Source organism: Pseudogymnoascus verrucosus, assembly GCF_001662655.1.
Source record: "Pseudogymnoascus verrucosus strain UAMH 10579 unplaced genomic scaffold scaffold_39, whole genome shotgun sequence".
Lineage (NCBI taxonomy): Eukaryota > Fungi > Ascomycota > Leotiomycetes > Thelebolales > Thelebolaceae > Pseudogymnoascus > Pseudogymnoascus verrucosus.
Genome location: NW_017263690.1, coordinates 143,143 through 163,669, shown reverse-complemented (window position 1 = coordinate 163,669; position 20,527 = coordinate 143,143). Strand labels below are relative to the sequence as shown.

Genomic DNA, 20,527 nt, shown 5'->3' with positions numbered 1-20,527 from the left:
CGGCTCGGTGAACGACGCGGAATTCGATACATTTGGCCGTGGGCCGTGGGCCGTGGGGAAAGCATCCCGAGACGCCGTGGACATAATGAAACGACGTCTACATTTTGATGATATTGTTTGACCGCGGGGAAAGCACCCGGAGGCGCCGTGGGAATAACAAGAAGAGACCTGCCTTTTGATCGTATCGTTTCGCCGCGGGGAAATTATCCCGAGGCGCCGTGGACATAAGAAGACGGGGCCTACCTTTTAATGGTATCACTTCACTTTTGCGGTCGAATAGGTCTGTGTTCTGTTTGGTATTTAGATGTTTTATTCTGTCCCTTCTGATTGATATTACCATTGCGAATAACTTCGAAGTAAACGGACATAGTTTACAAGCGCAGATACAAGCTATTAATATGGCCTATTCCCATGAAACTATTCCCAGCTGCGATGTATATGGCCCCGGGACATTCATGGACAAGAACGTTCTCCCAGTACCGGAAGATGCCCGCCGCGTCTTCGAGATCCTCGCCTCACGGACCCCATGCTTCACAAAGAGCAGATCTGCTTGGAACACCGTCCACTTCGAAGGTCGACCAGACCCAATGATTCCAGGGCCGATCAAATCCCCTGTCGTTGCTGCCGCCCTCCACGCCATGGCCGGTCTGGTAGCCAATGAGATCCTCGAACTCCGTAATGGAAGGCCGCTGGAAGAGAGCCGTGTAACGGTCGACACTGATCATGCTGCTATTTGGCTCGCGTCAACTTTCACCACGTACATTAACGGCTCCGACATTTCGACACTTGCGCGCTCGCAAAAGCTGGCCACCCTCTTTAACCTGGATTTTGAGCAAGGGTTTGGAAAAGGTATTGCGGGTAGGACGACGGCAATTTACCAGACGAAAGATCCACGGGTCTGGTATCAACTCCATGGCTCGCTAGATGCGAACAAGACGCTTGAGTCTATGGGAATCGACTCTTCGGTCACCTTTAGCTCGGCAAAGGAGTACTATGATTATATCCAAAAGCATGTTTGCCAGTGGAGCCCCGATGAGCTGGAAATGCATAATCTACGCCATGGCCTATGCGGAAGTATCTGCTATTCCCCAGAGGGGTGGAGAAAAACAGAGTTCGGGAAGCGATTAGCTAAACACCCTTTGGTCAACGTCACACAGGAGTCGTACGCCAATCCTACACCACAAGTGCCGTTGCTAAAGGCTGCTGGCTCTGATAGAAGACCCTTAGTGGGAATTAAAGTCTTGGAGATGGTGCGTATCATCGCGGGCCCTACAATTGGTGTTACGTTAGCTTCGTATGGGGCGGACGTTATCAGAGTGAACTGTAGCAGACTGGCGGATCTCAACGTAAGTTTTGAATTTCACCTAGAATACAAAAAAAAACATGGGTGGCTGACACTCACATTATAGGTTTTGCAACTCACCCTCAACGCTGGAAAACGGACCATCGATCTCGACATCACAAAACAAGAGGATATGACGCGTATCCAAGAGCTGCTCGCGGAAGCCGACATATTCATCCAGGGGTTCCGCGCTGGATCGCTAGAGAGACAGGGCCTCGGACTCCACGCGATGCTAGAACTAGCAGCTAAGAGAAGCAAGGGAATCATATACGTGGATGAGAACTGCTACGGCCCCGATGGAACATTTGCAGAACGCCCTGGCTGGCAACAGATTGGCGATGCCGCATCAGGCTCTTCCTATGTCATGGGAAGATCACTTAGTCATGAAGAAGGGAAAAGTGTGCTCCCTCCTCTCCCAGTATCTGACATGATTACAGGCCTTGTTGGTGCCCTAGCAGCTATGATTGCAGTCAAGGAGCGCGCACTTAAAGGAGGATCATATCATGTTACGACGTCCCTAGTTGCTGCGGATACCATCGCGCTGGAAGAAGAGATTGGCTTGTACCCGCCTGAGACTGTTCGTCAGACAGCAGAATGGTTCGGGTTTGTCCCATCTACCCCCGATCAATTTGTCTCGGAGATTATGATCCAGGTTATTGATGGGTGGAAAAGAAGGCTTCCAGACTATCTGAATGAGGACTCGCCGTTGATGACAGGGTTCGACGAGCAAGGGCCGTGGGGGAACCAGAAAGTGCTAAAACCTGTTGCTAGGCTTGGTGATGGCAAGGCCACTCCGAAGTGGACTAGTCCTGCTGTGCCATACTGCTATCATGACCGTAATATTAGCTGGCTGTAAATTTGATAGGTAGCTAGCCGTACACGCTCAAAAATTTGGCAGGAAAGAAAGTCGTGCACCTAAATTTTTTTGAATATGATGATTGATAGAGCTTTTTAAATGTTATTATTTAAAATTCGAAGATGGCGTCCTTCGGCTCTTGGCCACTGATAACATCCGGGACTGGGGAGGGCGGCGTGCTGGTCATTATGTCCTGCAAATTCCAGAATGGGGGAATCGACCACTGCCAGTTCATCATCAAATCGGACGGCAGATCAATCGTTGGTAGACTACCACCCTGTATAGGTGTATCCATAGAATTGCTCGTGTGGTCTGTGTTTTGTGGAGTTATGGTCGAGACTCTGTCTAATAAGGTGGTAGACGTAGTTGGGTCCATACCACTCCCAGAGTGCTTGTCTCTGTTTTCATCCGCAAAAATATTAGTGCTGTTACTATGCGCGCCGCCTTCTTGCTGCTGTCGGTAGCCTTGGTGTAGCTGGTCTAGGGTTTTCCTTGCAGCGTCTTCCAAATCAGAGGATATACCAAGCACATAATCAGCGAATGTGCCAGGCTCGTCGGATGAAATCTTGGAAATAAAGTCGTTCGTTTCGTGAATCAAGGAAAGGTCCTCTTCGGCACGTGGATTACTAGGGTATACTAATATCCTCGATGCTAGAGTCACTGATGCTGCAGCTACGAAGTAAAGGATATCCCTTTGTAAAGACGTTAGAAGTAAACGGGTTGAGAAGATTTAGAAACTCACCACCGATAGGAAGATCCAAACCCCCGAACATGTTTGAGCAATCTTATTGCGGATCGCGCTGATTCAAGGGACCCAGCGAGAGTTTGAGCGATTTTATTCTCTACAGTTGGGATGCCCCGTATAGATGTTGACCCTACGGGTTGCCTAGTAAACATGCACACCTGATGAAGGTTCGAGTAACAGCAGTGGTATGCATAGTGTAGCCGCAAGATGTGCTGCAGAAAATAATGTGGTTTAGCAGAGAATGTGTTCTGGGGTTGAAGCTTCGCTGGAATTGAGGCCTTCCATCTAAGAAGCGCCTCTTCACAAGCCTTTACTTCTTTGAGGGCGCTGTCTCTAGCTTGTTTATGAACAGCCACAGCATAAAGATGTTGATAAACTCGTCGCTGTATGAGAGCGAACTGGGCGAGCAAACGGAAGTAGTGGATCTGAGTATCATCGACACTAAAGACGCCGTTCCCATCTTGTGGATGTTTAGCTGGGAAGGGTGTATCGTAGTCATTGATGTCTTGGACCAATGGACGACCCACGCGGAGTGAAATATCTGCGTCCAAGATGAATGCTATCCAGTATGTTCTCCTCCTGTCTTCTATTTGAGATTCGGATAACCCGAGGATGCTACTCCTATGCAATCCAATGGAGTGTGATAAGCGCATGGCAGCAGCCGCAAACATAAACAGTGCCTGTGGATTCGGTGTGCCCTGAAAATAGATTGCTAACCCCAGTAATCCTTGAACTGCAAGTAGATCTCCATTTCGCATAAAGAGTTCTACAACGACGTTTAAAGCATTCTTGACGTGTCCTAAAGACCTCTCCCAGTCCTCACTTCCGACAGAAGATTCTTGTGCCCTTTCTCTGTATGCAAAAGCTAGGACGATGTTAAATGATACCCACCAGGAAGGGCTCTCTTCGGGATTCCATGAAAATTGCCTCTTGAATAATCTCATAAACGAAGTTTCGTTAAATAGAGGGATAGCCTTATTGAAGGTTTCAAAAAATTCGCGAACTAGTTCCACTGCTAAGCTCTTGCAGGGCAAAGGCTGGGAGATTCGCCGTTTAAAACTGTCCTGAAGAGTGCGGGGAAGCCAACTATTCAACTGCCATCGACCCGCACATCTGTGGGTAGTAGTATGTAATGCCGCTGTCCCTGTTTGACTTTTTAGCCAATTCGCTCCCTGAAGAGAGCCGACAGGAAGTCCAGACGAAGATCCTAAATAAATAATCAGCCTTCCACTTCTATACCAATGTGGTCCTTGCAACCAGACTCACCAAAATACCGCATATTCCCGTCTTGGGCATGAATGATATATGAGGCTTGATCAATTCTGCTGCCCTCACTATCGGGACCATCGTGGTCGTCTTTGGTAAATCCGACCGATTCATGGGTATTTTGATTTTCTACGTCTCCTGATTCACTGGATTCGGAGCGGTCCGGGATATTTGGGGATCCTGGGGCAGAGCTAGGGAGCGTGCTCTTCAAACCCATCTGGGAGCCCTGCTGTCGTTGTAATTGCTGCTCCATTTCCTCGACTCTTTTCTCTAGCTCCTCAACATAAGCTCTACAAATAAACCTGTTAAATGCTGACAAGTACAAACGTGAGAACTAAGGTAATAATAACCTACCGGCTCGAGCGACTAGGGTGTTTAACGACATCCTGAAAGGTGCAAGAGAAGTTGAAGGTACTGCATGGAGAACAGATGGGCTGTTTCCCATCACATTTTGTCTTCTTTCGCCGGCAGGTATTGCAAGCCTAAATGGGGTCAATACCGTTGTTTTCTAGATGATGGCAAGTGACACACTTTTGCACGGCGAACCCGTTTGGCCCGTAGAGCTTGTGTTTCACTCATAGTTCATAAGTACCACTTGCTTTGAATTATTTGAGGTCTCTCTATAACCTAAATTTATGTCTTGGCAGCGGTTCGAGAAGTTGGACTGTGGCGAAGACTATTGCCGACAACCCGCACATATCTAGTAGATGCCGAGGTGTCGTTATACTTTGTTAGGAAAAAATATAATCCGCTGAAAACTTACAAAACGCTCTACGTCATGCGATACTATGATGCTGCTGAGTACTCAATGCTGCTGCCCCCGTATTAACGCATCCAATTCCGTGTCGTTTCTAGACTTTGTCTCTTCGCAGAGTAATTCAGAAATGATTTTAAACAATGATCTAGCGTGGGAACGGACGGTATGGGAGTTCTTCGATTAGTGTATTTTTTAAGGTATACACTAAGCTAGTTGTAATATTTTACGTGCATATGAAGAATAGGTCAGTATCTGTGTCGGGCTGGTCATCATGGTGAGAGTGTAAAGTATCGTCCTAGAAAATGGTAATCCCCTGAAACAACCGCGGTTTCCGAAATCGTAGCAGCAAAAACAAAGTAATATCTACATTTAGATTGATTGCTGTTTACTAGTATGCAAAGCATATTACTTCGCGTATTCACTGATTATTTGCTCTTTTCATCCCTAAGAGAGCGACGTTATGCCATTGAACTAACTCACCCACAGGTCATTAAAGATTGCAAGTCATACCCAACTCGCCCGACGTCTCTCATCATTTTAAAAGTTCCCTTTCATCACAATTAAGACCTCTAGAAACCTACCCGGCTCCTGCCCTTCTAGCAGCAGCCCCCCTACCTCACCTCTAAACACCCCCTCCATCCACGCAGTCGTATACACCACCAAAATTCTCACCATCTCGCCCAAGTCAATCGTGCCCAGCAGAACCGCTAACGCCGCCTTGTCCGGCCCAGCCGCCTGCAACAGCGTAGGCACGTCCGAGAAAGTCTCGTGCGTTGTATTTGCGACGTCAACCCACAGCTTTGGCCCCTTTAGCAGCAGCCACGCCGCCGGCCAGCTGGCATCAGCCATGCCGTGGCTCATGAGTAGCACCGGCTGTGGCAGTGGTGACGGGATTTCGAGAAACGTGCCATCCCAATTAATAGCGCCGCGGAGGCGGGGGTCTTGAGAGGCAGCGATGACGGCGGAGACGCCGCCTAGAGAGTGTCCTAGCATTGCGACGCGGTCGGTGCGGAATGGGCGGGGTCCACGGTGGGGGAGGAGCGAGACCATGGCGGTTGTGTTGCGTAGCTGGTCGAGGACGAAGGAGGCGTCGGCGGCGCGGAGAGGGATTTGCGATACTATGGCGGCTGTGCTCTGTGTAGTGTCATTGTTGTAGACGGAGTGGCCGGAGGGATAGGTGATGATGTTTGCGTCCCTAGGGTGGTCGATTAGGCAGGTCGAGCGGAACCCAGCTCAGCTCGTTCTCGCATCTTGACCGATCCGACGGTCAGGACGTCGATACTTAAAGGGCTCGTTGCCATCGCGAAGAGCTCGGTGACATGGAAGGCGCAGTCATTAGAGGGCGTAAATCAAGGTTGTGGCTCTGCGAACCGTTCATGTGACACTGCGGGTTTTCAGCTGCGGCGAGGCTGAGTAGGGCGATCCGTTAGGCGGGGCCATGCAGTTGGGAGGGGGTGGAGGGGGCCAAGCGTCGCACGATGAGCGCAGCAGGCGCGTGAATGCTAGGAGAGAGGAGCGACGGTAGAGAGGCACAGAGTCGGAGGGAGGGAGTGGCCCTTTTATAGAACTCGAAAGCGGCGGCAGGCCTGTGTAGTGCACGCGCGTTGCCTAATTTGGAGGGCGCCAAACCCCCCGTGGCATACCTCGCGACTGAGATTATAATAAATAGAATAGATCTAGATTATAATCTAGATTGGGTTAGGTTATCTATAATCTATACTAAACACTAATAGTAGTAGTTATAGTAATAGTTAATTTATTAGTGTTTTAGTAGGCAACTTATTTATATAGACAACTTACATATAAATTATATTATCTAGTTTTTAGATTATCCCTTTCTTAGATGTATAATACCTTAGATTATAAGTAATTATACTTATAATAATTATAAATAGTAGAGGTAAAGTTATAAGAGTAATAGTAGATGATATAATAGCACTATAGTAGGAGTAAGGTAGGTAGTATAGAAGGTATGTTATAAAAGATAACAGTAGGACGTGGTAATAACGGATCGGATAGTATGTGGAGTTCCACCCCGCATCGTTCCCCGCATTTAGAACTCCACACTAGAAACCACAACATCGCGATAGCAATGGCATTAACAATCTCTCACCTCAATCTATTCATCTTCGAATCGTATACCGTTTCGCTACATGTCCATAATCACAGCTAATGGTGCAGATCGCAACAGGGTCCTTGCTTGGGAGAAATGCTCCCCGCTCAAAGACAGGTACGTCCCCGAACTCGTGCGACTTCCGATCTAACCGTTGCAAAGGATGCGGAACTTGCTTGAAGAGGAAACTCAAATGCGACGAGCAGCGGCCGAAATGCCGACGCTGTACATCTCTCGAACTTGACTGTGAATGGACGGCGCGGACACGGAAACCAAGGACTGTCTCGAAAGCCAAGGGAGACAAAGCGCAGAGGTCCATTCGGCTGATAGAGTCGAAGGAAGACATACCGCAAGATGATGCACTATCGCGATCGGACTCTGAACCATCGACGGTTCAGGTCTCTGCGAATAATCAGGTCTTGAATTGGCTACATGATGACAATTCTTCCTCAACTCCGTCAATGCGAAACTTCGCCCCTTCGATTTCGCCGAGCCTGAGCGTCGAACATATCCCCTGCGCAAACTCTCTCCTCCTCTCACCGCGCGACCGACGATGCTTCGAGTACTTTCCCAGCTGCACGATGGTAACGGCATACCTGAAGCCGTGGCGCTGGTCGAACTTGTCCTACATCTACCGATACACTGCTGCCAATGACGCGATCGTGATGCGCATGATCCTCGCCACGTCAGGCAGCGAAATGCACCGCCTGAAGAAGGGCGGCGATGACTCGGAAGATATTGGCCTACATCACTATAACGTGGCGGTGCGAGAACTATCGACTGCTCTTGGCAAGGAGCATACCGATGACCCGAAACAGAGACTGGAGCGACTCCTGGCAGCTTTACTGTTCATGGTCGACTATGAGGTCAGGTTCGGCTATTCGCGCCATCATCTCCGTCTGCATCTGGACGGTGCAAGATCATTATATGCGTCGTATGAGAAGTCAGTAATGGACTCGGAGGGATCCGGAACGGTGGCGACAGTAGACGATGAAGAGAATGGGGGAGATTCGCATTTGTCACTACTATCATCGCTGCTGCTATTATGGATCTCGTAAGTGCCCACACCAACAATAATACAGCTCTAACTGGCGTAGATATATCGACGCCATCGGCGGCCAAGGCCTCTCATCTCAAAGTCTCCTCTCCCAAATATCCCAGTCCTCTCTCCCCTCCGCCAAACTAGAACGCCTATACCGCAGAGCACGTATCTCAGGCCGCCACTGCTGGGGCGAGGAATACCCGGAAGATGCGATCCTGGACGACGTGGAGAACTATCGCCCACTTGAGTTTCTGCACCATGGCCTGCTGATGCGGTCGCGCATATGGCAGCTTGCCATTGCGAGACATGCGGGTAAGGATGGTGTGGAGACTCCCGAGAGCTTGTTCGAAGAGCTCATAGAACTCGGCGAGGTAAGGATATTATCGCCACAGTCCACAAATATATGCTTATCTCTCACAGCGATACCAAGATCTCATCCTCACTTCCCGGCTATCAGGTGCAGGTCAATACCGACGCGTCTACGCCACGATCCGCTCTGCAGCCTGCGTCTATTGGGCCGATGTGCTCTTCCACCGTATAACGCTTCGCAAACAGCAAACTCCTACCAAAATTCATCGCACGGCCGTGTCTAGCATCATGCAGATTGCATATACGGACTATAACCGCGATAAGAGCACACTTGCGATGAAAGTGTGGGGGATGTTTATGGCAGGCATCGAGACAGAAGATGGGATCCATCGGGACTGGATTTTGGAGAGACTTACTGAGTTGGGTGGGATGCATTTCGAGAGTAAGTGGACAAGTGATGTGATGGAGAGGCTTATTAGGGAGAGAAAGGGGATGGGAGAAGCAGGGATAGATTTGATGCCACTATTGACGCTTGAGTGTAGTTAGGGGGGCGTTTGGATATCGTTCAGGCGGGTTGGCGTCATCGGTGTCAAATTATGAGGAAACATGGCTTCGTAGCAAGGGATGTACGCAGTACGGGGAGCCTGGAAGTTATATCCCCATTTGCGCACATCAGCATAGGAATTCACAAATTCCATCAGCGAACAGAACAATCAACAATTTCTCGAAATAGTATTCCGGCTATCCTAGCAAAACTCCTATTATGCAAGTCTTAGAACTCCACTCATATCGAGACACACTACGCATCGGCCATCTCCACATCGGTCTTCTTCTTCTCCAGCTCTGCCTTCTTGGCAAGATTCTTCTTCGCATTCTCCTTGCTCTTGTTCACCTTCTTCTTCTCCTCCCTCACCACAGGCTCTGCGTTCTTGGCCGCCCCATTAGGATCAATGCCCTTCCGGCGCATGCGTGCCCGTTGTGCCTTGTCAATGAAAACCTTATCCGCCTCATCATCCCACTCCATCTTATCCTCATCGCCCATCAGCTCAATCGGACGCTTGTCAACATCCAGCTCGTCGTTCTTGGCCGCCTGCTCCTTGGAAGGTGCCGCATTGCCTAGCCCCTTGCCAGGAGTGAGAGCGAACTTCTTGAACTTCGCGACAAAGAAACCGTCCACGTTGTACGCGTGCGGGTAGTATCTCCGTGTCATCTTCATCTTCGCGTCAAAGTTCTTGCCCATATAGGCCGTAAAGCCCTCCTTGCCAAACGTCAGACCAGTCTCCACGAGCCTCACATTAGGTCGCTTCGACAAAGCGTACTGCACCACCGACTCGTTCTCCTCCACAGTCACCGAACAAGTGGAGTACACAATGAATCCTCCAGTCTTGGACGCATGGTCCACCGAGTCGATTGCTGCGAGCAGGAGCTGCTTCTGGAGATGCGGTAGCATCAGGAAATCGCGCTCGGTCTTGTTCGTCTTGACGGACGGATCCTTGGCAATGACACCAGTACCGGAGCAGGGAGCATCGAGCAGGACCCTGTCAAAGCCGCCCATCACCTTGGGGAATTCGCGTGCGTCGTAGTTGCACACAATCGTATTCTTGACACCCAGGCGGTGGATGTTACCAATGAGACCTTTGGCACGAGCTTTGTTGGAATCGTTGGCGAAGATGCAGCCAGTGTTCTTCATCAGGGCAGCGATATAAGTCGTCTTACCACCGGGAGCGGATGCCATATCGAGGATGCGCTCATGCTCTTGCGGTGCGAGTGCCATGACAGGAAGGAAGGAGGAGGCAGCTTGGAGGATGTAGTGACCAGCAAGGTATTCGGGTGTGGCACCGAGCGGCACAGCAGACTCGAAGACTTGGAGGCCGACCTTGGACCACTTTCCAACAGGCTCGAGGGTTACTCCACGGTTGATCAGGGCTTGCGCGAGGTCTCTGCGGTGAGTGCGTAGGCTGTTTGTGCGGATGACCACCGGGCGTGCCGTCTCGTTGGCCTCGAAGAAGGCAAAGGCCTCTTTGGGCGGGAAGAGGTTGAACAATTTCTCGGCCAGGAACTCGGAGTAGCCGTAGTATGCGCAAACATCCTTCAGTAACTGCGCAGTGTACTCTGCTCTCGATCGGCCTTCTTCGGATAGGTTCGCAAAGTCGTCGAGAACGCGAACAGTGTCGTTGATGCGCGAACGTAACAATTGAAGATCTGGGGCAAGCAGAGCCTTGCTCTTCACCGCGGCCTCGTCTCCGCTCTCTTCATCGTCCGAAAAGACCTTGGGTCTGTCACCGGCCAGGTTTGTCTGCATCGCGGCGTCCTCCAATTCCTGTTGCGCATCGGCTGCCTCTGCTGCCATCTGCTCGTCCAACTTCCGAGACAACCCCGCAATATTAGCCGCCGTCAACTTCTCCTCTGCATCGCTTTCATCCTCGTCTTCCGAGAACATTGCCCTCGTCTTGTGGTCCTCCTCCGAGTCGTAGACCTCTGACCCCGAGTCCATGAACTCATCTGCATTGGCTAGCTCGGCCTCATCCCCGCTCAGGTCATCGAACTCGTCATTCAACAGATCCGATTCGTCGCTATCAGCGCCCTCCAAATCATCATCGCTGCCCGGAAGTGGCATTGGGCCCTTCTTCGCCTTGGGTGCCGGTTTCGAAATGGCCTTGACAACGGGCTTTCCCTTCTTCACCTGTGTTGTCTTCTTCGTCTTCCTTGCCGGCTTATCGGAGTGGCTTCCCTTCTTAGTCATATTGTGATCCTGCTCCTTCTTCCCAGAAACCTTAACCCGCTTGCTCTCATCGCGAGCCTCCGTAACGCTCAATCCAGCCTTCCTCTTCAGATTCGTGAAATGCGCCTCGTCCAACTTGTCGGGCATTCCCTGCTTCTGCATACGTCTGGAGGGCCCCATGGTGACGGTTAATTGCACCTTCGGTGCTGTTGTGAGGGTGGGGTTTTGAAGTTAAGAATTCGCAGGTTATTGCGAAATTCCCTTGTTATCATCTCGTCCCTCAGAATATTTTTTGGCGAACAGAATTTTGTCCGCCCGATAAGTCGCTAGCGTCGGCGCCTCATCGCCGAGGCTGCCGTACCATGGAGCTTCATCAATACAATGCCACCAAGCTTCCCCCCCACACATACCTTACGCCTCGACCCTTCTCAACCCTTATATTTTCTTATTTCTTCTGGAATCTCGAATTCTCTCGCCATATACCATTGTCTCCGAAACCGCAAACATGAGCGAACTTTCTTTCGCCGAATCGTTCCTCACGACCCTCTCAAACCGCCCCTCCAAGATCTCGCCAACACATGCTGAAGACCCCAAGTCCTACCCACCCCGCGGCGCTGTACGTCCCCAAACCCCACACTCACCTCATCCTGCTAATAACTGCAGTACATCCTCCCGAAACTCCCCAAGACCCTCCCCAAACGCAGGAAGCTCGCCCCAGGTACCCAGCGCACATTAACAATCACCTTACGCTCTGCGCGCAACCCTCCAATCGAAGTCGCCCTCAAGCAGCAGTCACCCCTTCTCTCAGTGCTTGACCTGAAAGCCGAAGTATCCGCGCAGGCAAATATACCGGTAGATAAAATCAAAATTTTGCACCGGCGGAAGCCTGTTGGCGACGCCAAGGTCGTGGAGGAGCTGGTTGGCGAGGAGGATACCGAGATTGAGTTCGGGATTATGGTTATTGGAGGCGCGGCAAGTGTGGGAACAGGGACGCGTGGAAAATCGGAAGAGCAGTTGCCTAGTGCGGCGGTTGGGGAGAGTGGAAGGGAGGTATTTGGGACGGAGGCTTTCTGGGCGGACTTGAGGGGTTTCCTGGCACAGAGGGTAAAAGACGCTGGAGAGGGAGAAAGGGCAGCCGCGCTGTTTCGAGAGGCTTGGGAGGCGAGGGGTGGTGCATCATAGGCATAAAAAAACATCGTCTAGATCAAGTGTTCAAAGAATACGTATGACTACTAAGATCAAGTCATATACACCATGTTGAAATTGCATCCTCTGCTCTGCCGACCTGTCGTCTGACATCTACCATCCGAACTGCTCCTGGTATCGAGCGCGCGGGCAACATACAGCTATCTAACTAGCGACAAGTCCTCCCACCCTGTCCATTCTCACGTGGCTCAGATTCATGTTCTTCCTGTCTTGGTCGTGTAGTTTACGCGAGACCCTTGGAGACTTTGTTGAGCACGCTGGCGTACTCGATGTCGTCCTCATCGTTGGCTTGGAACTCGGCCGCGATGCCGTTGAGGGAGCGCTTGAGGGCGTCCTTGGAGGAGGCGTAAACCATCTTGGGCTGCGTCGGTGTCAGCACTGTTACCATATCCAAGACGCCATTCAACTCTTACCTGGATTCCAGCATCATCAGGAGACCATGCAATGAAGGTAATCTTGCTTCTCGAACCCTCGCCAGACGACAGGTCGTAGGCAAAGTCGTACACGGCGTATCGTGGGCCCTTGGTCAGCGCACCGCTCTTGGTCTTGGACTTGGCGTTGATAAGCTTCTCGCGGAAGCCATCCCAGTCAGCGTCTTCAGAGGTATCCTCGACCACGATCTCCTTGTTGTCATCAGAGAGCTTGTAGATGATGTATTTGATGGTTTTGCCGAGCTTGAGTTCGTTGAACTTGCTGACGCATTCTTGCGAAACTTGGACACTGCATAAACGTCATGTCAGCGATGATTCCCAGGCTATACCTGCCACTGGCCCATATCCCGTTGTAGCAAGTGTTGTTGTTGTTGTTGTTGAATGTCGAACACCCAATCGGCCTAATGCGGGGCGGTGACAAGCGGGGAACTGAACTATACTGACCCTGATTGAGACTATGGCGATGAAGATTAGCATATCTATGATCATGCTGCTTGCGCGAAGGAGCTCATACCATTTTGTTCTATATTGGACGCACAACAAAGGTTGGGGAGGCTGTCACATAAATCCGGGTCAGCATGGAGCTTGGTGCTGTGCAAGGCATCCGTTCGGAGGGGGGGAAGAGAGTGATGACGACGATAGCATTGTGAGGGATTTCTGATATGGGAGGGAGACGTACAGAGAAGGGTAATCGTGTGGTGGATTAATAGGAAGGCAGGACGTCGTTACAGTTCCGCAGGTAAAGAGATATAAAAACCAACGTCGAGCGTGATATGTGCAAGTTTGTGTGAGGGATTGAGGGGGATGCGGGTTGTTGTCAACGACACACTACTTGCGACATGTTGGTGGGGTGATGCACGTGACTCCAACTCGCTTACCCGTCAGCCACGAAATAACAACATGATGGAAAACTGGGCAGGCAGCCAATTTTAAGGTCAGGAATTGAGAATATTGTTCGATAAACTGTTGGAAGGTAGTCTACGAACACAGTACACAAATTCAGCTGCCTAGATTAGGCATCAGCCTCTAGATTCCACAGAGAAGGTTTCAGATGAGACATGCAGGACAAGTCACATGACAATACAAGCCACAGGACGAGACATTCGTGAAGTGAGTGAGATATGCTAAATATTAGAAGTGTTACAGTGTTTTTATTCTTCTTTACAAGGTGGTTCTCCCTATCGTCGCATAGTATACAACATGCACATCGCACATCGTCCCATCCCCATCCACGACCCCCTTCAAAGCCCCGCCGTCTTCCCATCCATCGATTAGTTGAGTGGAGTCGATCAAAGCGCTTCAAAAGTCACCCTCTTGCTTTTATACACCAAAACATCCCCGAACGCTAATATGACACATAGTATTTTACAACGGGTTCGGACCCAGGTTCTTTCTCGTTTGCTTGCCGCCCTTCTCTTACATCATTCCGCTAGAGATGTGTTAGTTTAGTTTTAATCACATTGACAGAGTCACTTACCCCATGCCGCCCATGCCTCCCATGCCGCCACCCATGCCGCCCATTGGTGGGCCGCCAGACTTGTCCTCGCCCTCGACGATGGCGACCTCAGTCGTACCGAGCAGAGATGCGACTCCCGAGGCGTCAACCAGACCAGTGCGGACAACCTTGAAAGGATCCAAGATACCAGCCTCAATCATATCGACGTACTCCCCAGTCGCGGAGTTGAAGCCCTTGTTGAACTCGCCCTTGAACTCATCCATGAGCTTGCCGACGATGACGGATCCCTCGAGACCAGCGTTCTCGACAATGGTGCGAGCTGGCTTGGTGATGGCGTTCTTAATGATCGAGACACCAAGCTGCTGGTCGAAGTTGGCGGGCTTGACGTTGCCGAGCGCGTTGGCCGCAGCCTTGAGCAGCGCAGTTCCGCCACCTGGCAGGATGCCCAGCTCGACAGCCGCGCGGGTGGCATTCAGAGCGTCGACGTAACGGTCCTTCTTCTCGCCGACCTCGACCTCAGACGAACCACCGACCTTGATGACGGCAACACCGCCAGAGAGCTTGGCGAGGCGTTCCTGCAGCTTCTCCTTCTCGTAGTCCGTGGTGGTTGGGTCGTTAATGACACCGCGGATCTGCTCGCAGCGCTGGCTGATGGAATCCTTGCTGCCATCGCCGTTGAGGATGATGGTGTCCTCCTTGGTGATGGTGATGGAACCGGTGGAGCCGAGCATGTCAGCCGTCGCCTTCTCGAGCTTGATGTCAAGCTCATCGGTGAAGACGGTGGAGTTGGTGAGGATACCGATATCGCCGAGGATGGACTTGCGGTTGTCTCCGAAACCAGGGGCCTTGACAGCGGCAACCTGGAGTTGGCCACGGAGCTTGTTGAGGATGCAGACGGCGAGAGCCTCACCGTCAATGTCCTCAGCGATGATGACAAGGGGCCTGCGGAGTTGGGTGGAGGCCTCAAGGGCTGGGATGATGTCCTGGACGGCCGAGATCTTCTTCTCGGAGAGCAGGATCAATGGCTTCTCGAACTCGACCTTCTGGGCCTTGGTGTCGGTGATGAAGTATGGGGAGACGAAACCGCGGTCGAAGCGCATACCCTCGGTAACGGACAGCTCGTCCTCCATGGTCTTGCCCTCCTTGACGGTGATGACACCCTCCTTGCCAACCTTCTCCATTGCGCTGGCGATGAGGGCACCAATGTGCTGGTCACCGTTGGCGGAGATAGTAGCAACCTGTGCGATCTCGGCGCTAGTGGTGACATCGCGCTTGTTTGCCTGGAGGTACTCGACGACGGCCTCGACGGCGGCTTGTGTTCCCCTACGGAGATCCATTGGGTTGCATCCAGCAGCAACGTTCTTGACGGTCTCGGAAAAGATTGCCCTTGCGAGAACGGTGGCAGATGTGGTTCCGTCACCAGCAGTCTCGTTGGTCTTCGACGCGACGTCTTGGAGCAGGCGGGCGCCGAGGTTTTCGAACTTGTCCTGGAGGGTGATGGCCCTGGCAACGGTGACACCATCTACCTGTCGTTAGCAGCTGCTCGGGATATGTTTGGCCGTTAGATATCATACCCTTGGTAATCTTTGGAGATCCGTAGCTCGACTCGATCAGGACATTGCGACCCTTCGGTCCGAGGGTGGTAGCAACCGCCTTGGCCAAAGTCTCAACACCGGTCAAAAGGGATGCGCGGGCATCGACACCAAACTTGAGCTCCTAGGATGGAATTAGACTTGTCCGCATGGGATCCATAGCTTCGTGACATACCTTGTGTGCAAATCGAAGCTGCTGGGTGTTGACACTGGCAGCTGGACGCAGTTTCGACACAGCTGATGCCGAGAGGACCGAAGCCCGAGCCCTTTGTGTTAATGCGCGTTGCATTATGAGATGAGGATGAAGAAAAAGGGACACAAGGGCGCTATTATTACAATTGAAGGATATTAAAGATTCGACTTTGGAGGGAAGATGAGCAGAAGACGATCCCGTTGTTTATGAAGAAACTCGGGAATCTGGAGAAAGTTTCCAGTCGCTTCTTCCGTCGTGAACCGAGAATGGCGCTAGTGTGTTATGGGAATAGCGTGGCAGCTATAGAAGGAGACACCCAGAACTTCAGGGATTGTCAGGAGAGCGACTGCCGTCGGTACGGTGAACCAGAGAGACCATAGTAGGTGTTTGTGTATATACAGCTATACTCTCGTCAACTTCCTCAACTTCCTCAACTTCCTCATTTTACTTATTCTGTGGTTCCAGCCATCATGCAACAATCCAACCACGTCGGTGGCGACAAGGAAGAATAGAATCTGCGTGTGCTGCTATTTTCTACTGCATCAAAGCTAGGATTAGACGTTGAAGTCAACCATAGACATTCAGATTACTGTCGTGCTCATGATTTGCTCTCCATTGCCGTATCACTCCTGGTGAAGGGTTCATCCTTCCATGAGAGATTCACACTCTGCCATTATAGGAGATTTATGATAGTGTCATGTCAGGTAATAGTTTGCACGTCTCATTTTTATCATATGTCTTGATTTGGGTGGGCTGTCTACCTAAACCACTGCGAGTTCAGATCATCCTCATTGCACCGAGGCCTACCACCATTGCTCTGAGCCTCCCGTGTTTGACAATGCCGCATCAATCAAAAAATCAAGAACTCTTTCAAGGCGGCGCTTGAGTCTGCAGGTGAACTGTGATTGTAGTGATCTCAGTAAAGCCCTAGGAGCTGCTGAATACCCCCAATCCATGCTCACAAACCGAATTCTCTCGCCGTCGTCATCGTGCGAGTCGCTGGGGGAAATAAAAAACAAGTGTCATTTCTTCGTGAAGCAATTGATGGGTATATATGCGAGTGTCCGTGTTTCCTTGCCGCTTCGCCTTGCGACCATAATGAGATCAGCATGCGCTCTGTTTGGCATGAGATGAAACTTCAAAGAACAGAGTTGTAAAGAACCTCACACTGATGAGTTGTTTGGCCCCCAATTGTCTGGATGCTACTCACTACGTGTAAGGTTGCAGTCAGCCTTGGTACTAAAAGTAACCTTCCAATGGACCCAAGGGCCCAAAGCCGCCATCTAAGGAGGCTTCACCACCTCCTACGTAGTCAGGTGAGAAGAACTCATCGTCTCGCACTGGCGGTATGGTGGCGTCAAACCCCGAAAATCCTGCTGGAACAGGGTCTGGTTTGATATGGCCACTTGAGTTGGATTCCATTCCTTTCATCTTTTCATATTGAGCTGTATCGATCATGCCGTTTTCAATGAAGTTCTTGGTGTTGTAATAAGCGGCCTTTCCCTGAATTCCATCTGAGTGCATTGGTTGAAAATCAATGTCGCCAAAGCGGATTTTAGAACCACCAAAGCTGACTTGAGGGCCTCCAAAGTTGCCCGGGAAAGAGCCAAATCCATTAGGAGTGAGCTGGTTTTGTGTTTGGTGCTGTATATATTGAGGGATCTGAGTCTGGTGGCGTGACTGCGCAGGAGGTGGATTTTGCATCCCGGCCCCCTTGAGTGCATTCATTTGCTCCACATGGATCTCCCAGAGATCTTTATTGATCAATTGTCCGTTGTTGTCCGTGTTCCGGTTCATGGCAGCAAGAAGATCCTGGAGGTTGAAATTTTGCTCGTCCATCGAGCCATCTTGTCCGACTCCGTGTATGCTATCATCAAATTCAATATCTGGGTTGTCTTCAAAATGGAGAGCGGCTTTATCATCATCTGCATCGATTACAGATTCGCTTCCATTGTATGAGGCGGTGGGACCCTCAGCGACCTGGTCGTCGGCATAATCATTGTCCCCAGGGCCCTGGATGCCAGGACCCTCAGCTACCTCATCGTCCGCATAGTCATCGTCCCCAGGGCCCTGGATGCCAGGCGGAAACTTGCTGAGAGCACCAGGAGTAAACCCACGGACAATAACGATGGACCTGAGGGGTCTAACCTCCTCGTCTTTTTCAAATGCCATCATCATCAGTCGGTTGTTGGTGGGACTCTCGTCATCCTCGCTCTCATCACTCGACTCGGCCGTTTTGGTAGCGCCGGAATCCGAATCTTCGTCAGGCGGTGTCATATCATAGCTCTTGGGTCTACCCCTAGGGCTCCTGTATCGACCAGCACCAGGCTCCTTCTTTGGTGAAAGCCTGTTGCTACCTGCGCCAGCTGTGGTGCCCTCATATTCGCTTTCATCGGCCTGCGTCGCCCGCCCCTTGGCAGCAATCTTCTTTGGGCTTGGACGAGCAACTGGTCTGGGCTTTTTCTTTGAAGAGTCGTTGATAACAGTAGCCTTGCGCTTTTTCGGCGTGCAGGGTACGACAGCACCATCATCTGATACTGCCTCCATCTCTTCCTCCTCATCCTCGTCCGAGAGCAACTCATCATCATCCATTGGAACTGGACCAGAAATGGGAGAAAGATTCAACGCTTTATGGGCATGCGTTGATTTCAGGTACTCCTTCTCTGCCCCCGGGCTGATCCACACACGTTCGGAGTATTGAAGACCCTTCTTTTGAGCATCGACGTGGCCCTTGTTGATATCCTTGGGGTCGATGAGTTTGGATGCATCCTCTTTCCAAAGAACGAATCGGCCCTTGTCAATTCCTGGTGCGAGACGAACAACGCCTCGGACGTCTGGTCGAGTGTTCTGTGGGGTCTTGCCAAGAATAGGTGGCACCCACGAACCCCTATTCAAGCACTCGATGCGAAGCTTCGCGAATCGCTCCTTGATAGCGCCACCTGTGGCATTTTTTTCGGGGAACATGCGTTGAGCAATAGCCTCATAGGGAAGTTCTTCCTTGTTCCGGGCCAGTTCATGGTGGAGACAAAGCAACAACAACTGGTCCGTTTGGGCTAATGCGAGGTTTGTTAGCTTCGGATACACTTGCATGGTTCGGGCGGGAGTCTTACCGGTCCAGCGAATGAGCCTCCGACCTTTCTTACGTCCGTTTCCGCCACTCTGGGTCGCCTTCCCCCGATACGCAGCAGCACGAGGATCGAACTCCTCCTCCGCATCGACCATAGCCTGGCTAGTCGTAAATTTTGTTGCGTCTCTTCGAAGGTGTTTCTTATAGATCATCTTTTTGGCAGACTTCACTGGACCCTTCTTACCTTTTGTGGCCTTAGTAACTGGACTGGAATGAAAGTTTCCTTCAGTGCTATCGCCATCAATCTCATCATCGCTTGGCTCATAAGGAGGTTCATCGTCCCCAACGCCATCATCTTCGTTGCTTTTGGCGGGGCGTTTTTGGGGCGATCTGGAAGTAGGGCGTCCAACAGCCACCTTCGCAGCTGAGTTCCTGCGGCGAGCAATCGTATTCTTTGCTTCGGAACCAGTGGCGGATTTGGTCCCGACCTTGGGTTTTTTTACTGGAGCCATGGCAATTGATTCGAGTTTACGGTACTCGATAAAACGACTTGTTGGTTGGGGTCTAGGGCAATAAGCTTGAAAGCTGGTATCAGAGTTAGCTATGTTATCCACGACGTCGTCAAGAAAGCCAGGTGAATTGGAATCTCAATGTCGAATGGAGCTCCCAGGACCTCACCTAGATGTGGAATGTTTATCTAGCGAAGAGCATATACGAATAGTGGCCTTTATGATCAGCTATGAGTGAAGGTGAAATGGATGTGAAGGAAGAGGGGCAAGCTAAATGAACTGGTGGTTGCAGGCAAGGTGAAGAGTGATGAAGTGGACACCAGATCGAGGCCAGCCCCAGAGCCTGAAGCAAGACCAAGAGCAAGAATACAGAGGAAGTGACAGCAAGATTGGTGATGACAAGAACTCGATCTACGTACCTAATTGAGCAGCGCTAGAGGGACTCTAGATACCAGTTGCAATTGCTGTGTAATTGCTATTGTGGCAGCATTGAAGAAAGCAGACAATGTTTACAGATGGGTCGCCGCTTAACTGAGACGACGCCTCGTGGTCCCAGTCTTCGCGAACGCAATTGAGAAAGTGAGGCGCTATTATTCATTATTGTCTTTACAAACACTCTCGCACCTCAAAAGACTCTCGCGTTGGAATTTCTCGCACCCTGCCCCAAAAATTGAGCTGCGACTAAGTTGGTCGTGGTCAAGAATAGAGTCTGCATATCTTTGTGGGTATCCACGGCAACTACGAATGGCAATTATCACTTTTAAGTCCCCACGAATATTTACTTTGTGGAAACAGAGCAGAAGTGTCTGATTAATATCTGTAACTGTCACTATCTGCAGTTCACAAAGACACATATCATCCCCTCATGTGCAAAAGTATGTTCCGCCTCAAACCATCAAATCAGAGAAAAACTTGCTTTGG

At 50.8% G+C, this 20,527-nt stretch overlaps 8 protein-coding genes across 8 annotated transcripts; 3 read left to right on the top strand and 5 right to left on the bottom strand.

The window, feature by feature from the left end:
• Nucleotides 1-291: 291 nt before the first annotated feature.
• On the bottom strand, nucleotides 292-4,871 carry VE01_07732 (uncharacterized protein). The gene is made up of 6 exons (XM_018277165.2): nucleotides 4,741-4,871; nucleotides 4,564-4,691; nucleotides 4,210-4,499; nucleotides 2,941-4,150; nucleotides 1,403-2,890; nucleotides 292-1,269 (listed from the first exon to the last, which is right to left on the bottom strand). The coding sequence occupies exons 1-5, from the start codon at nucleotides 4,786-4,788 to the stop codon at nucleotides 2,308-2,310; spliced, it is 2,259 nt and encodes a 752-aa protein (XP_018128107.2). The 5' UTR covers nucleotides 4,789-4,871; the 3' UTR covers nucleotides 292-1,269; nucleotides 1,403-2,307.
• Nucleotides 399-2,198, top strand: VE01_07733 (uncharacterized protein; the record flags this gene model as incomplete). Its single annotated transcript, XM_018277166.1, has 2 exons — nucleotides 399-1,346; nucleotides 1,410-2,198. The coding sequence occupies 2 exons, from the start codon at nucleotides 399-401 to the stop codon at nucleotides 2,196-2,198; spliced, it is 1,737 nt and encodes a 578-aa protein (XP_018128108.1).
• A 632-nt stretch (nucleotides 4,872-5,503) lies between the features above and the next one.
• VE01_07731 (uncharacterized protein) lies at nucleotides 5,504-6,267 on the bottom strand (the record flags this gene model as incomplete). Its single annotated transcript, XM_018277164.1, has 2 exons — nucleotides 5,504-6,093; nucleotides 6,195-6,267. 2 exons carry the CDS (start codon nucleotides 6,265-6,267, stop codon nucleotides 5,504-5,506), a joined length of 663 nt encoding a protein of 220 aa, XP_018128110.1.
• Nucleotides 6,268-7,022: 755 nt separating this feature from the next.
• On the top strand, nucleotides 7,023-9,367 carry VE01_07730 (uncharacterized protein). Its single transcript, XM_018277163.2, has 4 exons — nucleotides 7,023-7,196; nucleotides 7,242-8,133; nucleotides 8,177-8,492; nucleotides 8,542-9,367. The coding sequence occupies exons 1-4, from the start codon at nucleotides 7,139-7,141 to the stop codon at nucleotides 8,974-8,976; spliced, it is 1,701 nt and encodes a 566-aa protein (XP_018128109.1). The 5' UTR covers nucleotides 7,023-7,138; the 3' UTR covers nucleotides 8,977-9,367.
• Nucleotides 9,168-11,423, bottom strand: NOP2 (rRNA (cytosine-C5-)-methyltransferase nop2). The gene has a single exon (XM_018277162.2). It carries the CDS (start codon nucleotides 11,330-11,332, stop codon nucleotides 9,230-9,232), a length of 2,103 nt encoding a protein of 700 aa, XP_018128055.1. The 5' UTR covers nucleotides 11,333-11,423; the 3' UTR covers nucleotides 9,168-9,229.
• A 134-nt stretch (nucleotides 11,424-11,557) lies between these two features.
• Nucleotides 11,558-12,409, top strand: VE01_07728 (uncharacterized protein). Its single transcript, XM_018277161.2, has 2 exons — nucleotides 11,558-11,768; nucleotides 11,816-12,409. Exons 1-2 carry the CDS (start codon nucleotides 11,658-11,660, stop codon nucleotides 12,332-12,334), a joined length of 630 nt encoding a protein of 209 aa, XP_018128056.1. The 5' UTR covers nucleotides 11,558-11,657; the 3' UTR covers nucleotides 12,335-12,409.
• Nucleotides 12,410-12,581: 172 nt separating this feature from the next.
• Nucleotides 12,582-16,223, bottom strand: HSP60 (chaperonin; the record flags this gene model as incomplete). The annotated part of the gene is made up of 5 exons (XM_059463905.1): nucleotides 16,013-16,223; nucleotides 14,267-15,961; nucleotides 14,210-14,218; nucleotides 12,772-13,078; nucleotides 12,582-12,719 (listed from the first exon to the last, which is right to left on the bottom strand). Exons 2-5 carry the CDS (start codon nucleotides 15,580-15,582, stop codon nucleotides 12,582-12,584), a joined length of 1,770 nt encoding a protein of 589 aa, XP_059319492.1. The 5' UTR covers nucleotides 15,583-15,961; nucleotides 16,013-16,223.
• Nucleotides 16,224-17,093: 870 nt separating this feature from the next.
• Nucleotides 17,094-19,609, bottom strand: VE01_07726 (uncharacterized protein; the record flags this gene model as incomplete). Its single annotated transcript, XM_018277159.2, has 3 exons — nucleotides 17,094-17,192; nucleotides 17,241-19,083; nucleotides 19,141-19,609. 2 exons carry the CDS (start codon nucleotides 19,607-19,609, stop codon nucleotides 17,270-17,272), a joined length of 2,283 nt encoding a protein of 760 aa, XP_018128054.1. The 3' UTR covers nucleotides 17,094-17,192; nucleotides 17,241-17,269.
• Between the last annotated feature and the right edge of the window lie 918 nt (nucleotides 19,610-20,527).

Bases quoted from the DNA above. Each gene is read 5' to 3' on its own strand.
- VE01_07732 (XM_018277165.2), bottom strand. From the start codon at position 4,788: ATGAGTGAAACACAAGCTCTACGGGCCAAACGGGTTCGCCGTGCAAAA. The intron at 4,692-4,740 runs GTGTGTCACTTG...GACCCCATTTAG, and splicing joins AACGGGTTCGCCGTGCAAAA to GCTTGCAATACCTGCCGGCG. The intron at 4,500-4,563 runs GTAGGTTATTAT...GTTTATTTGTAG, and splicing joins CACCCTAGTCGCTCGAGCCG to AGCTTATGTTGAGGAGCTAG.
- VE01_07730 (XM_018277163.2), top strand. From the start codon at position 7,139: ATGGTGCAGATCGCAACAGGGTCCTTGCTTGGGAGAAATGCTCCCCGC. The intron at 8,134-8,176 runs GTAAGTGCCCAC...TAACTGGCGTAG, and splicing joins CTGCTGCTATTATGGATCTC to ATATATCGACGCCATCGGCG. The intron at 8,493-8,541 runs GTAAGGATATTA...TATCTCTCACAG, and splicing joins AGCTCATAGAACTCGGCGAG to CGATACCAAGATCTCATCCT.
- NOP2 (XM_018277162.2), bottom strand. From the start codon at position 11,332: ATGGGGCCCTCCAGACGTATGCAGAAGCAGGGAATGCCCGACAAGTTG.
- VE01_07728 (XM_018277161.2), top strand. From the start codon at position 11,658: ATGAGCGAACTTTCTTTCGCCGAATCGTTCCTCACGACCCTCTCAAAC. The intron at 11,769-11,815 runs GTACGTCCCCAA...TAATAACTGCAG, and splicing joins CCTACCCACCCCGCGGCGCT to TACATCCTCCCGAAACTCCC.